Source organism: Ruditapes philippinarum, unplaced genomic scaffold (genome assembly GCF_026571515.1).
Source record: "Ruditapes philippinarum isolate M1 unplaced genomic scaffold, ASM2657151v2 ctg1042_1_1_1_1, whole genome shotgun sequence".
In the NCBI taxonomy this organism is placed as follows: domain Eukaryota; kingdom Metazoa; phylum Mollusca; class Bivalvia; order Venerida; family Veneridae; genus Ruditapes; species Ruditapes philippinarum.
Window position 1 is genome coordinate 126,367 of NW_026853694.1, and position 16,411 is coordinate 142,777.

The following is a 16,411-nucleotide window of genomic DNA, read 5'->3' on the forward strand; positions in this document are numbered from 1 at the left end:
TAAGCATTTTCCAACAGTATAGAGCCAGGCCAAGTTGTACATCTGTTTAGTCTGGCCAGGCTCTATACTGTTGGAAACCCATATTTTTGTACATTGTCAAATCCCTTAAGGTCCAAATTGAAAGGAGGGCAATTCCGTTACACCGTTACACAACTCAGTAGATGTAAGAATTTAAAGATTTAACCTAGGCGTTTGAACTTATGAAGGGCAGTGTTCTCTCATTAAATAGATCGGTGAAAACTAGAGTAAAATATGTTATCAATTTGAATAAAAAATCTAATGAATTTTTAAGGTAAGTGAATGATTTGGTTTATAAATTCTTTTTCTGATAGTGTAACTCCTAAATAATCTGGTAATCTACAATTTTATCAGTGATGAATTTAAAGATAAATCAATAAATATGACTATGATATAACATGACTTCAATATTTTATATTGCTACTCATGTCTGATTTCTAAATGTGCAAACAGAAACAAAGCCCTTACAAACAATTCAATGTATTCAAGGTATTCATTCCGATGTCTTGAGAGACAAGTCCAATGTTTGAACGCCGCAAAAAGTCTGCATTAAAATACCAGTCAATTACATTTTGTTTTTTTTCTCTGAGACACGACCAGGGCGTAACCTTCAGCCCTCTCACTTCTGAAACCAATGCCCAACCACAATCTGTCCGAAATACATCGCGATAAGATAGCATACTTATACACAATAGTATCCATTAACGTAATGTCAGGGGAAGTAATTCAGATTTATTTCAATTTTTCAAATAAAGTTGCCCTTTTTACAGTTTGTGTACATAAAAAGACGATTTGAATTTATCTCTTGATTTCTTACAAATATAAATAGTACATGTAGTAGATGAATATATTATTTTATTTAATTTATATTAAACATTATAAACATTTATATAATAACACTTATAGGCAATTACTATTTTAATACTAAGGCTATACGATCAGTTTTATCAATCAGGATAGATTTTTTTCCATATAGATTGAAAGGAATATTTAAAAAGATTGTAAGATCTTCAACTTCTAATAAAAAAACGTAAATAGCTTTATAGTTATTACTCAGGAAGGACGGATAGAGGTACATTGCTAAATGTATGTATCTCGACATTTCGGCCGGGAAGTTAAAACTATGACTTTTAAACCAGATAGATAACAATCCGCGCATATCAGATGTTATGTTTAAAGATGAAAAAAAAAGTCCACTTCATTTAGTACTTGTGGTTTTTTGTGATTAAACGTTACACAAAAAACAGTGAGCATGTATTGGTACAAAAATTACATCACCTTGCTACGCAGAATTAAATGACATAAGTTCATGATTTTGATAAAAATAAACATTTGGACTTTAAACAAAAACGATTATCAATGGTAACAGTAAACTGTTGTATTTAAATGTATATAACTTACAATCGATACGTGTGATATTTATTATATCATATAATGATATATATATATAATAATATTTGACAGGAGTTAAACGGAAACCCCTGAAAACCTAAGACTGAAAATATTATTGTAAATTTCTGCTTGTCCTGGAGTCAATATTAAATTCGTTCAAAAATAAATGTCACAAGGTCATTTTTTCTTTGCTAGAAACTCATTATTTCATACCCACACTGTATTTCATTCCCCTTCATTTTACCTGTGGCACGTTGACACGTGGGCCTTTAATTCGGTCACGCTTAACTTTACTCATGCGCACAAGAAAAGAGAACTTATAGCGAGAACATATATATATATATCCGTGACATTGATATAAATGTAAAACGTAAATTACATCCTTTCATTTGTTCCACTAGTCATGATGTAATTTTAAACAAAGTACAAAAATGCTCTCATATTCACTGACCTTCCGTTAGCTTGCTTAATAGCTTCCTCACAGAAGAGAAGCAAAAGCTCCTGACTTGAAAAGATATAAGTAGGTAAATTTATGTTCACAAACTTCATTACAGCATATGACTTAATCATAAAAATAATAATGTACAAAAACTAATAAATGAAAAGGTTTATTTTATTTTCTTACATTAGAATTTCATTAAATTGATGGCGAATTAACAAGAATGTCTACTGAATTACACCTCGAATGAAGTCAGATGATTCATTTAAAACTTCGATAACTTACTCGAAATTTTGAGGTGACTTTGTGCAAGGTTCCTTTCAAATATTGTCTAAATGCATCATTGAATATAATCATAATAATGGGATTTATAGCACTGTTTAGCATGAATGATCGCCTAGCTATAATGCTTCCAACATCAAGCACAAGACCATCTCCGTGTAATTTCGGGGTAATTATCATCATTGAAACGTAAAAAGGCACAAAACAAGCGATGGAAGAAACAGTTTTGACTGTTGCCATGATTGTTATCCTTCTTTCCCATCTTGATTTGTTTTTTGCTCTCTTCTTTCGGCTCAGTGTATCTTTTGACCGCCCAACTCCTGTTTCGCCCGTTTCAATGTTGCCGTTGTTCACTATTTCCGTCCTTTCATCATGATTCTTCTTATTTGCAAGATTGAACAATCCAGGGTTTTTGTTGTTAGACGGTGTGTTTGTCATTTTCTCATTGAATTGTTTTGTAGACTGTTCCTTGTGTCTGTTTCCCATACTTATGTCAGTGTTGGCATGAGGGTGTTCTTCGCTGATCTCCTCACATTTCGTAGATATGTCGCTTGTTATTTCACTGTGCTCGGCTGATCCGATTTTATATACTTCCATTTTTAGCTTCCCGCTTACATTCCCTTTTACTTTCTTTCTTGTAATGATAAGTTTCCGTGTAATAAATGTGTAGAAAAACACAAATAAAGATAAAATAATACCATGTAAAGATACGTCTACAAAATGATTTATCACTCGCAACGTCTGCAGATTTTCAGACTCGGAAAACGTGCAGGTGTGTCCGTGGATTGTAGAATTGTGACTTGTTGTTATATTCATTCGAACAATGTCTGTTGTTGAAAAAAGACTTACAGAAATACCAAGCGAAAACACTGATAATCCTAAAATAACACACCATGCTGTTCGTAGCGTTAACGCTTTCGAAAACGGAAAACACACAGTGCGATATCTGTCAAAACCAATGGCGACCATAAAAAATAGAGAGTTCCCAACAAACCAGTGCTTCAAAACATAAAATAACTTGCATGCTGCGACACTTTCATATTGAACAAAATAAAAAAGTTCAACGATGTCATGTAATAAAACTAAATTTGTTATTAAGAAGTTCACAGAAAGTGACAGGACGAATATCTGAAACGCTGATTTTCGTGTCTGGCGCCCGTAGAACAAGGATGCAAATGAATTCAGAATAAGTCCAGATGAAAGTACAATGGAAATTACAACTATGGCTGGAATATATTCCTTTGTGTTTCTTTGATTTACGGTGTCAAGTTCAGTTTTCTCTCGAAAGCCCATGACTGCCAATACTGAAAAAGATATTTCACATGATTTGACTCAAGAATATGTAGTTGTTTGTATGTGAATTTTAAAGATATTTAATACCCTCAAACAACTTTGAATACCCCGAACGTTTCATTTGTGAAATATTTCTTCCAGAGAAATGGGAAATTGATTTTACTAATATTTGTTAATGTAGATAAATCACGCAGGTATAAAAACAATCAATTGATGGAATTTCAAACGTATTCAAATCAATTTCCCTTGATGTTCGTTTTTCTTTTTTTTCTGTTTGTTCAATAAATTTAATGATTTTTTCTACGAATACTTTTTAAAATTTAGGAAAGTGTTTTAAAGATTTATAATATTTCTTACCTTAAGTTGTTATCAACAGTAAACACTAGAGATATCAGTTGCAAATCCGTATCTAAAACTAAATGAATGGTTTATATTTTGCAGCTATGAAATTAGGTTACCATAACTTCCTGTTACACTTGTCAACAAAAAAAAAACAATGATAATATATGTATTTTAAAATTAATCTTTGTAAAAAGATAAAAATCGACGAACATGTCTTGAGTGAAAAACATACTGTAATTCGATATAAAATAACAAAAGGTACATCTTGGGTTTAAAATAAATATTTAAATCATTTTGAAAAAAAAGTCACTGACTGACTAAAAGTTTATTTGTTCCTTATTAATGCACGTAAATAACGAGCGTTGTTTTATTTTTTTGGCTTTTTTAAAACTTTTTTATACACATGTCGTTTTGTTCTTTCTTTTTATGGACATTTTTTTAATTAACCGATTTTGATTTGCACTCAGTAACACTATATTACAAGAGAGACTTAGATGTAATGCAATTTGTATCATTTTTGTTCTGTTCAATTAGGTTCAAAGCATCAATTTTGAATGTTTTTTCACACTAACATAATGAAATACATTTTCATTTCTGTTTACATACAAGACGTAGTTTAGTAATCATATACTTGTTAGTTCAGCCCTGAAATTAATAACTTATGCACATATAGCTTTTATGTACAGATATCGAGCTATAAAAATCGAGAGTACGTTGTCATACTTTTTGCAAGAGATAGTGTTCAGTTGCGCAATTATATTACATCGTTCGATTTTTTTCTACGTATTTACATTTCTTTCATTTAATTTCGATGTTAAAAAGAATAGAATGCACTTGTTGAAACACTGTACTTTGACATACATGTCTGAAGGTAACGTATCAAAGAATACGTGCAATGTTAAAACGGCTATTTTTGTGCCAAGTAGGAGTAATTGCTGGCCGAATTTTATGAAATGTTTCAGTTCATTTTTTCCCGGAGAAACCTGGCTTACATTTCCTGTTCAAGGTTATAAAATTAATGTTGCTTTTAAGATAATTATTGTTAGCAGTTTAAGTTTAATTAAAAAGATTTTGCACTTTACACTGTCTCACAAGAAAAAACATATAAAAATACCGAAACGATGTTCACCAATTGACTCTTGATTTCATTGTCCGGGGTTTTCTTTGATTCAAACTTTTGTTTCTATATTTCTATACTAAGTAATCGTTGATGCAACTGCTCAATAGTGTCAACAAAAACATTTGGAATGATTAAAACTTATGTCGTGAGTTTGGATGTAATATTACGAAGGTGCGTTCGTTAATTGCCTTAAAACTAAGACTCGTTTCTCGTTGGCCATCCATGCAACGAGAAGGTTGCAGTTGGTTTATTGACATACAACATTCTGTATAAAGTATGGATCACTTGTGTCAATTATTCATGGTGATCTTTATGTTGTGTAAATGAGCAGTAATAAACAAACTTCCTTAATTCAAAAGATGTATGTTATGTGTTAATACAGTCAATTTGCATTAATGGTAATCTACATTTTTATAAGATTTACATGTTTATATATATGACGCCATTATTACTACTACTAGATGCACACACTTTATTACTAATGCATGCCAACAAATTTGAAGACAAATATGTATCTATTGGTTTGACTGCAAATTTACTCAGCTATTTTCCCCCCAAAAAATGCCATCGGACCTGTTCATTATTCATGATTAAATCAGCTTACATATGTCTGTATCTAAAAGACAATATGTAAATCTTATACCCGACATATGTCAACAATTTTATTTAGAAACAAATATTTTAATGGTGTCTGTTGCGTTTCTATCTGTAAATTCATCAGTAACTAGTTTTTCGTCGTGCCAAACATGTTAATTTATTCATAACATTTACAAAAGACACATTTATGAAATGATTGCGTTAACAAAAGAGCAAAATATAATGAATAATAATGTTAATAAAAACGGAATATATTAAACTATAACGACAAAAGAAAAAGTCAATTTTTTAAAGAAATGGACAACTATTTCAATATGAATCACGCCATTAGAAGACGTGAATGTCTTAAAAGTAACTTTTACAATAATAATACATAAACAGAGAAAAACAAAATATACAAGCAATAGCATTAATCGTGAAAAAAACTGTACGGATGGTAACCCTGACCCTGAATAGTGTATTAAATATTTACGTAAATGAATGCACAAAAGAAACTGAAACGGCGTTTCTAACAAAAAGAAAAAAATATACAATAAATAATGTATACCAAAAAGCAATATCGTAAATGGAAACAAAATGTATAAAAATGACAGCTGGAAATGCAAAGCCTTTTAGTAACCAATATGTGTTAAAAAAATCTTTGAAATTAGAAATACATATGTGAAATGGCAAATATAAATAACAGAACAAACACGAAAAATATAAAACAAAAAGCGACAAAACAGTCCTAATAGAAAGTGTTAGTGACAAATATGGCTCTTATTTAATTTATAAGATTTTTGAATTAAAAAAGATAAACAGTTTCCGATTCAACAAATTAAACATAAGCGAATAAAAAATGTTTTTCAAAATACAAAACACCAAAACAATAAAAACAAACAAACAAACAAACAAACAAAAACACACAGAAAACAAACAAACAAACAAACAACAACAATGGCACACAACAGATGATCTTTATCGACAAAAGAAATTCTTCAATAGTTTCAACGCCTCTTTGTTTGAAATGTTTTTTTCTGGAGATGGTAACACCTTAACTGCTAACATTGGACATCCACATTTTCTTTCATACATTCGTTGCCATAAGTTGTGCAAAACGAAGAAAATCCAGCGGTTCCATTCAGATATTCTATATATAGATTTTGCAACGTGCTTTTCGTGTCATGATTTTGACAAGATTGCGTAAACACGTATCCAGCATATTCTGGTTGATAGAATAAACCCTCGTTCTCAGAGTCGACAGGAACTGTAGAAAACATAGGAAAGGACATTGTATACTCATGTTCATGCGGGCAATTAAATTTGATATTCTTGGTCAAAGAGTTGAAGAAAGGTGTTTGATATGAGTGAGTGAGTGAGTGAGTGAGTGAGTGAGTGAGTGAGTGAGTGAGTGAGTGAGTGAGTGAGTGAGTGAGTGAGTGAGTGAGATGTACATTGCTTATATTTATATCGTGGAAACGTTCGGTTGATATCGTTTCTGCTAGTGCCTGGGACGTTAGGCACACTCTTTGATTCAGAGTAAAGATGGTGTTACACATTTACAAATAAATACGTTTTCAAATTACAAAAAGAAGATGTTATTGACAAAATAAGCATTCTTAAATAAATCCATCAATCCTTGTTCGGGAATTCTATTTCTGGAGATGGTTACATGCACATACATTGTTTAATAGATACATTCAGGAGAACTACTTGATTATATGATTTTGTGACAAGTATAAGGAGATTTTTAGTTGTACTTGTTCTATTACCGTAATCAAGAGCATGCAAAATATCTATCAATCAGATTAACATTAAGAAAAAAAGAGATGTTCTCTCGGATCTTTATACGACACAATTCATGAAATCATAGAGAAAATCATAGTTAGATCATAAAATGAAAATATTTTCCAGATGTGCGTGATACTAACAATTGATTAAAGTTTTCCACCTTGTTACTGCTGCAATATTTAAACTGCCCGCGTTTTTCATAATAAACAATAAATTCTTTATTGAAATCAAGCTCTTAGGTCATTAAGAGATTATGCGTTTAAAGGTACATAGAAATTTATTCAAATTCAGAATTATAAGATGCAATACTTATATAAATATAGATGAACATACCTTGGCAGTCTGGTACAGGACTGGCGGCGATCCAATTACCAGAGGCTCCACACACATACCACATGCTATAGCTGAAGGATGGACCAATCGTGAAGTTCTGCTGGCACATGATCATACAGAACCTGCCATAATCCGTTTGCCACCCGTTACATAACCGTGCTCCGTTGATTGGAACATTTAAAGGTCCACAGGGTGTTGCTAAAATAATATATAAAAAGGTAAGTATAGAAAAAAATGCAAGAATTCCCTCTAAAAATGTTTGTTTCTTATACATGTATTAAAGATTTACAAATCATAAACAACAGTCATTTGTTGCTATAAAGATTTTTGCATAAAATACAAAACGAAAAATTATCTAAGTGAAATATACAATATTTGTGCATAGTTGCAGTCCTGATTGTAAAAAACGACAAATTGGTACTTGGTGATAAATATGAAAAGTGATATTTTAACCAAACAAACCAACTTTATGCAAAGGTGAAACAATGTTATTCAAAGAAAATGCATGTCAGTTATGGTTTATATTGTTTTATCGGTACTAATCAAACAATATCAATAATATCCGTCAGTGCAAGCATATCTTTTCTTGCAATGTTTAAAACAGATATGAATACGTGTGTGTCAGTTTTATTCTAAAGTCTTCCTCAATAATCTTTCAGGCTAATGTTGGTGCATGTTGGAGTAGACAAACACAAAAAGTGCACACTTTAGATTCATCAACGTTTTTATATACCTATAGTCAATAGTCCTGACGTTTTGAACCGATAGTGTGAAAGAATGCGCTCGTACGACCCTATCTTAGCTGTTAATATGCAAGTACTTACGTCTTACTTTGATCTTAAACGAACACTCAACTCCTAGACCGTTGGAGATTTTTGTGGCAACGTATTGTACAGTAAAATCACCCCACGGAAAGGTGAACTCTGGAGTTGGATAATTGGACACAATCTCTAGGGCAGACCCTCTACTATCAGAGAACTGGGGCTCTGTCCAGCTGTATTCAATGGTTTGCTCTGTGGCATTGACATGAATATCTTCATGACATCCTGTTACCATTGGAGGTTCGACATCTGTGAATTGTATTGTTATCATCGGTAAATGTTCTTTAGTGTCATCAACCGTTTAAAACTCAGCATATTTCTTTAATTGTTTGGGTCTATTTAAATGTGTAAGTATCGAATCAACCAAGAGAAAAAAAAACAAATCATGTCAACAAGACGATCCCTCTCAGTAAAAGGTCAATGCTTTTTTATTACAATGGAAGTAAACAAATATATTTCTGTTGTACATAAAATGAAATAAATAGGCACTAAAAGATAAAATGTAGATACATAAATCTTGATAATCTTTAAAAATATATGTCTTATATTTTACTGAAACAATGAACAATCAACAATAAGTTTTATAACGCGATACAATTTTTATACCATTATCACATATTTCCCCATTCCAGCCATTTGTACACTCGCATCGAAAACTTCCAATTAGATTGACACAGGTCGCACCGTTAAGACACGGTGAACTTTCACAATGATTGGCTACTAAAATAAAATATGAAAAATTAAGATTTGCTTTGTTTTTTTTAAATGTGTATATCTAAAATTTCCTACAAATTAGAGAATATACATGTTCTATAATTGCAGTATTGTTTTTACTTGTAGATAATAATGCATCGTCTTTTACAATATACAAATCGTAGTTGTTTTATTTAAATAACAAAATAGACATAAGTATCAAGAGATGTGCTTCAAATATATATTTATCTAAGAGTAAACTTAAAAAAAAATACAATTAGAATATCTTATTCAAACCATGCATTTAAACAATTTTGATTTCTGTCAAATGCTTTCCAATTTTTACATACATTTGCATGTAGGCTCATGTCCGCTCCAGGAAAAATCACTCTGACATTGTCGAATACCATCCCCGCTGGCCATATCATAATGTTGGTTACATGTGTAGGTGGCTATGCCGCCCATTAGGGTTGATGTCAAGGACACCGTGCCATCTTTTATGTTTCCAGGATGCCCACATTCCTCTGTTATAATAAAATCATTTTCTTATGACAAAATGGTTATTTGCTATTTTCCTTAAATAATATCTCCTGTATTTGTCTTTAGTTATGTCAGTTATATATTCAGTAATATATTACATGTTTTAGATATTTACAGTTTCAAACTTTATAGATAATTAACGATAATGTTGTGGTAATAATTATTGTAGATTTTACCAGAGATGTAGCTCTGATTTTACTCATAAAATACTACCAGTGCAAGTCTTAAGATCCGAGTTTATCACAAAGCCTTCTTTACATGTGCATATGTATGAACCGTCGGTCTCTCTACACTCATGTTCACATCCATGTGATGAACCGGCACACTCATTAGTATCTGAAATATTATCACCATGAGACATATCATCAACGTTAAAAATGTTTGAAACTATACTCATCCTTACGTTTGTCTAAACAAGACAAATGTGTTTCCAAAACATGATTTAACTTTCTGAGTTTCGAAAGACAGATTATGTTTATTAAAAAGCATAAATACTGAGACTTCCTTTTAGTTATTAAAACAAGTCATGATATTTTAATTGTAAACACATGTTTATGTTTTAATCATAAGCACATGTATATGTTTTAATTATAAACACATACATATTTGCATTACAAACACATACATATTCTAATCATAAAAGCAAATATATTTAGAATAATAAAGGATATACCTGCACAAAAAGGCGGAGAGAAGCCAGTTGGACAGCTACATTTGTCCGGGGAAATACATGTGCCGCCATTCGGACACGTTGTTGAACCATCACAGAGAGCTGAAAATATGAAAGTATTTAAGTTTAAATTTTGTTGATAAGTTGTTATCGTAAAGGCATGAAAAATGTCCGAAACAATAGACATTCATGTGTAAATCAGTTAAACATGTATAGAGATAAAATGTTTATTATAGTGACATGTGTTTTAACAGACATTATGAACATATTTTTACAAAATAAAATAAATCAACACCCGGCCCCAAGGGCCTATAAGTCGACTTAAATAAAAGACTACATTAACCTTTTACCGCATGAGCATTTTGTAAAATATGTCTGTTTTCATTGAAATACCTCCTGTTACAAGTTCAAACTGTTATGAAATTATGAAAAAAAATGCTTCAATACTTATGAATCTTGGCACAAATGTTGACTGGACCATAGCCTCTGTAACAGCATGCTAAATCTTATATTTCCTGTTATCATGACAATGGGAGGACGTCTCCAAATTGCAAAAAATCACTATTTTGTATTGTTTTTTCCCTTTCAAAACTGATTTCAAAGTGCTGCAACTTCTCAATGGATAGAAATAGAGTGAAAGGCATTTCAGCTACACGTTACCTTAAGCTCGACCTGATGGCATGTTTAGGCCTTCAAACCCCCCAAACAGAAGGGGGCCATTCCCACTTCCGGCAACCCCTTGATGTACCTTGATAGGAGGTGGCGCCGAAAAGAGATCACTTAAAAAAAACATTCTCAAACGAAAAACAGTGTATTTAAAATAGGGCATTTTTTCACTGTTTCAGGCCTCAAGAGGGGGGAGGGGGCGGAAAGCGTCAAAACACGTCTTCATGGGGTAAAAGGTAAAGTACATGTGATAAAATGCTACGGTGTATTGTCAGTTGAACATGTTGGGCATGACAGGCATACATATACATGCATGTTTATAATTAAAATGAATGTCTGAACTTTATTAATATAACTTATTTTGTCTGGACTGGAGTGCCTTAACAATACATTTTGTTGTTTCACGAATATTTTCATTTAGTAATACATATAAGTACGCATACATATTGTCGAATAGTTTAAATATAATCCTATTTGAGCGACAGAAATTACACAGTTTGTTAGATTACTACATGTCCCTTGAAAGAAATCGTCCGCGAATAAAAAGAAAGAAAGTTCATCAAGATACTGCTTGAATGGAGAGATTTTCCATTTATAAACGCATGCGAGATATCAAAACATAACAATGGTTGACCTGGCTCCTTCAAAAGATTTCAGTAAATGAAAGTATACGGGGTCTTAAGTTGCAGTAACATTGTAAAGGTTTACAGTTTTACAGGGTTGAGTAAGATCTCGTAAGATAAGACATTAACCAAAAGGCACATGAGGCAATACAGTCAATTGGTCACATCTTTGAAAGCAAAAAGAAAGGACATCAAATATAAAGCTTTTGGAAAAAAAGAAATGATTGAATAGTTGTGACTTTAAGAGTCTTAAACATAAAAATTATGAACTACAATCGTTTATTTCAAATTAACAAATCTCTACAGCAAATTGTAGTGGGCAAAATATTTAAAGAGAAAATACGAAACAACTTACGTATGTCACAGCTGGCGCCTGTATAACCGGAACAACATTCATCTTTGTAACAGATACCTGGGCATAGCGAGTAGGCCATACTGAAAACGAAGTATCTATGGTAATGTTGAAACACATAAGAAACGATAGATTTTTCTAATCAATAACGATTTTCATTACAAAGCCTCAAATGCTTTATTAAGCAACCAAAATATTCAAAAACATTTCTGTATCTTTACAAGTCTCTTCTAATGTTTTAATAAACATTCTTGAAGACATCAGCTTTTATTTCACTATTTATCAGTTACTACGTTTATGAAATTTGGTAAAACACTCGTGCTGGAATTGACAACAATTGTGTGGAACCGTGACATTACTGCTAAGTTCTTGTTATAAATCACTCAAATAGTCACCCTGTAAGATTTATTATTACGTCCTGAAATACACAAATTTCAGGTTACCTGTATCTTGCACATCTGCTAGCCCAAAACCAACCACATCCATAATATGATGTAATAGTTTTTGTGCATGTTACTTGGCAATCGTAAGACTCTGTACAGAAACCTGCTCTCACAATCCTGAAATAAATAAAACAGAACACAAAAGCCTGATAGATTTTAACCATTTATGTCTTGTCTCACATTTGTAGGGCTCGTCTGATAAAAAGGATATACGACTGTATATAGATCTACTGTTTCATTACATGATATAAAATATCGCTTTCAAACAAAGATATTAATATTTCATACGTAGGTAAAGGAGAAATTTGTAAAACATCGCTCGCCCGAGCAAGAACTGACAAATGGTAGGTTTACAATTCAAGAAATATTTATGTGTAGTCTAAAACAGCAGCATCAATATCTACACTTTGAAATAAAAATGTGTAAATGAACTGAACTTGTTTTTGTTTGTTATGGAACAATCCATTAGACCTTTAAGGTATTCGAATATTAGAATAACAAGACAAATAATTTGACCAGGCGGCTCTGTGGTGAGCTTTGCTCAATACTGCAGGGAATGTTTTTAAAAAATAAGCTCAGTGTTTAGGATATAGGAGAAATAAAGTCATTAAATAAACATTTCAAAATCAGATGGTTTGATAAAGACTTTGCGAGTAATGTATGCATATATTATCAATGGTAGAATACTACGACATCACGCATCTATTATCAATTGTATTACAATGAATATTTACGTTGATAATATTCAATACCACACATAACAACAAACCACTAAAGAATGACACTAAATCACTTAAACATTTTACAACAATTTGTTTCTTGAAGAAATTAATCATAAAAATAACCAAATGATGCTTTTCTATAGATTTTATCATTTTTTGAAAGCTTATGGAAGATGTGCAAACTGTAGTTGTTCAATTTACTTTAAAGACATATGGTATGTCAGAATAAAAAACAGAAACAAAGGTATAGATTGCAAATCATATGTGGAGAAACAGAAGGTGAATTTCATTTTCATCTTGGTATGCTGCTAACATCCAAACATCTTAACATTACTTTCCTATATAATATACTCATTGACACACACAGTAAAATTGATGGAACTACTAAAACAATGAATCAAATAAAGTGAATCAGGCGCGGCTGGTTTGAAACAATACGGGATAATAAAGACATAGCTAAAAAAATAAACCCGTCGGTTTTGTATGATTGTTAAAGTATATCAATTTTAATTATACTTATTATTATCAATATCACTATTACTTTTATAGTATAATACTTGAATAATAATAATGCTGGCATCAATTTGGTATTCATCAGGAGCCTTTTCTATATCTTATAATGTTATTTATCATGCACGATTTTGTACATGTAGCAATTTTTTAAAAATAAAATATCAAACCGTCTCGAATACAATACAAACATTTCTGACGTGGCTTTTTGTAAGTCACGAATTTATAAAGTGATTATGATATTCAAATGAAGGTAAAAAACCTATTTTTCAATAGTCTTATTTATATCGTACATGCAATTTATGGCCTTTGAAGTTAAATCAAGCAAAGCATGTTTATATTGATCTTTGTTACTGTTTGAATACCATTTATTAAACGCGCAACGTTGACTGTAATAAGTACAAGATTGCTATTATTCAATAATACAATTGAATCATTATCAAAGGGTAACAATTTGTAAATCTTTCTTATTTGCTTATTTAATAAAATCTATATGAATTATTGAAGACATTATAGATTATTTTAAAAGAAATGTCTATTGATGTCTGATCTGTGAAATGCAGTCTTCACCACACCTGGTCTTCAAAATTTCCTTTTTATTTACTTCTCCCATTGTTTTCTTGTTTGGGACACATGTTTTCTTTTACTTAGGGACCATACGCCGTATTTCATAAAATGGTCCGAGCGCGTTACATTGAATGTGACTTAAGTACCGCCATATGAACACATCTGCGAATGTTTCTAAATTATAATTTTCAACATTTTTCATTTTAAAATGCTGAATTCCGGTTAAGCCAGTTCTAGGGGACGTGGATGGTAGCTTACAATTACCACTACCGTCCATGAAGAGGTTCAATCGACCGAACCTGCTGTACTTATCACAGTCTCAAACCTTCTTGTATTATGATAATAAATACGTATCTGACAGAATATTTATTATTCACAACTAACAGCCACCGAAAATCTTTGCACCACCGGAAATGTTTCAAACTTCTCTACCATTTTTACCGGCTCTAAACGCTTTAAAAACCCAATTACATATGATAGATTTAAGATAAATTAGAGATAATTGACTTCATTTTATGTTACTCTTTCTTATAAAAATGTTATCTTAAAAAATTTGTTCGAATGGATGCCGTCCGCCCGGATAATTTCTAATTCCAATCGGACTATTTTCCGGCATTATATATTTTTCCAATTGAAATTAGTTATTTTTTGAAATTGTCGAAATACATAAGCAAATACTTAATGTGTATTTCTATGCATTTTCTTGTTGAAATAGCGTCAATTTAAGCAATTTTTGGAAAATCTGATCGAATTGTTTACGATTTATTTTTACAGTTGTTTTACAATTACCACTTACATCCATGAAGAGGTTCAATCCATCGATTGGTTTAAACTTTCTTGTATTATGGTAATAAAAACGTATCTGACGGAATTTATTATTTGCAACAGTTACTTTATATTTGGCGCATTTCATTCAATATTACATATACTGAACAATAAAGAAACTTCCCATGTGTTTAAGTAGAGATCTAGTATTATTTTAAAAAGTCAAAATGTTAAATGAGCTACAGATATTCGGGCGAACGATTATGTGTCCGATAAAACAGAATTTAACTCGATTTTAACTCATTTTGAAGGAGAAACCGTCTGAACGGGAATTTCACGTGCATGTTCAAACAAGTAGATTCTTATATATTTTATGAAACCTTTCAGTGTAGTCTTATAGACGTTCATGTCAGTAAGAAAAATATGAAATATGCTTGATGCTGAAATGACGATGAAAACCGTCGCTATGACTATCGGATGTTCTACTCGTGCTATTCGATAATGTTTTCAAGCAAAATGGCATACAGAAGATCGACTTCGTAGTGGACGTCCAAGACCGCTCTTTTCGGAACACCCACCTGCGCAAACGCTTCCAAACTGCCACACCTACTGTTGTTAATACCCCTGGTACACATAACACCGTATATCGGCCCAAACTGTGGGCAAACGATTGCTAGAGGACGGGGTTTGGGGGGCAGGGGGCTACATGGACTTCGACCATACGTTGGTTGAGTTTTGAGCGCCGTCACCGCGTAAATCGTTTTAATGGGGCACGAACACACCAACGCTGGCTTAGACAACAATTAAAAAGCGTTCTTTTCTCTGACGAGTCGAGGTTTTCCATTCATCGAGCTGAAATGGTACGCTTTCACAAAGGAGTTATATCAATGAATAAATGGTTTAAATTATGAAAAGTCTATGTTGTACGACAAATTCACAAAAATTATTGCAGGAATCAAAAAATGAAATTTATGTGATATAAGTATAAAACATCTTGACATGCTTGAGAGAAATACAATTTTGCCCGCAAAATGTTACCTTAATACTATTCCAAGAATCACGATTCGTAGAGTGATCATATCTGAATTTGAGAATAATGTTTCCTCATTTAAAATGAACAAAATTGCCTTTAAAACATTAAACTGAACACCAGAATTAAACGACCTGTTCAATAATTTATTTATCTTCCGTTTTCCAGTATTCAAAACTTTATCTACATAAAGTATCTAAGTATAGTACGTAGTTAACACGGTGTATTAAAAACTATATGTAAATAATACTGTCTTAAAGTGTCATTATGCCAATTAAAGAGTATGAATGGTGAATAAGCTAAAATAACTTTAAAATTTTGACATAATTGTGATCAATCTTATATCATAACCAACAATATGTGTGCCCCTCAGACATTGCAATTATTAATATCGTAAGAAATGTATCGGTAATGTTCAATTCG

The 16,411-nt window shown here is 31.8% G+C and overlaps 2 protein-coding genes across 2 annotated transcripts; both read right to left on the reverse strand.

Annotated features, from left to right (window-relative positions):
• Positions 1-1,381: 1,381 nt before the first annotated feature.
• Positions 1,382-3,823, reverse strand: LOC132737558 (uncharacterized). Its single transcript, XM_060724859.1, has 2 exons — positions 3,782-3,823; positions 1,382-3,435 (listed from the first exon to the last, which is right to left on the reverse strand). The coding sequence occupies exon 2, from the start codon at positions 3,422-3,424 to the stop codon at positions 2,111-2,113; it is 1,314 nt and encodes a 437-aa protein (XP_060580842.1). The 5' UTR covers positions 3,425-3,435; positions 3,782-3,823; the 3' UTR covers positions 1,382-2,110.
• Positions 3,824-4,395: 572 nt separating this feature from the next.
• On the reverse strand, positions 4,396-16,200 carry LOC132737556 (protein jagged-2-like). The gene is made up of 10 exons (XM_060724857.1): positions 15,997-16,200; positions 12,395-12,511; positions 11,955-12,034; positions 10,314-10,412; positions 9,854-9,976; positions 9,451-9,624; positions 9,014-9,127; positions 8,411-8,656; positions 7,587-7,784; positions 4,396-6,729 (listed from the first exon to the last, which is right to left on the reverse strand). Exons 1-10 carry the CDS (start codon positions 16,035-16,037, stop codon positions 6,524-6,526), a joined length of 1,398 nt encoding a protein of 465 aa, XP_060580840.1. The 5' UTR covers positions 16,038-16,200; the 3' UTR covers positions 4,396-6,523.
• Between the last annotated feature and the right edge of the window lie 211 nt (positions 16,201-16,411).

Bases quoted from the DNA above. Each gene is read 5' to 3' on its own strand.
- LOC132737558 (XM_060724859.1), bottom strand. From the start codon at position 3,424: ATGGGCTTTCGAGAGAAAACTGAACTTGACACCGTAAATCAAAGAAAC.
- LOC132737556 (XM_060724857.1), bottom strand. From the start codon at position 16,037: ATGATCACTCTACGAATCGTGATTCTTGGAATAGTATTAAG. The intron at 12,512-15,996 runs GTAACATTTTGC...TATTTATTTCAG, and splicing joins ATTCTTGGAATAGTATTAAG to GATTGTGAGAGCAGGTTTCT. The intron at 9,625-9,853 runs GTAGTATTTTAT...TTATTATAACAG, and splicing joins GGATCTTAAGACTTGCACTG to AGGAATGTGGGCATCCTGGA.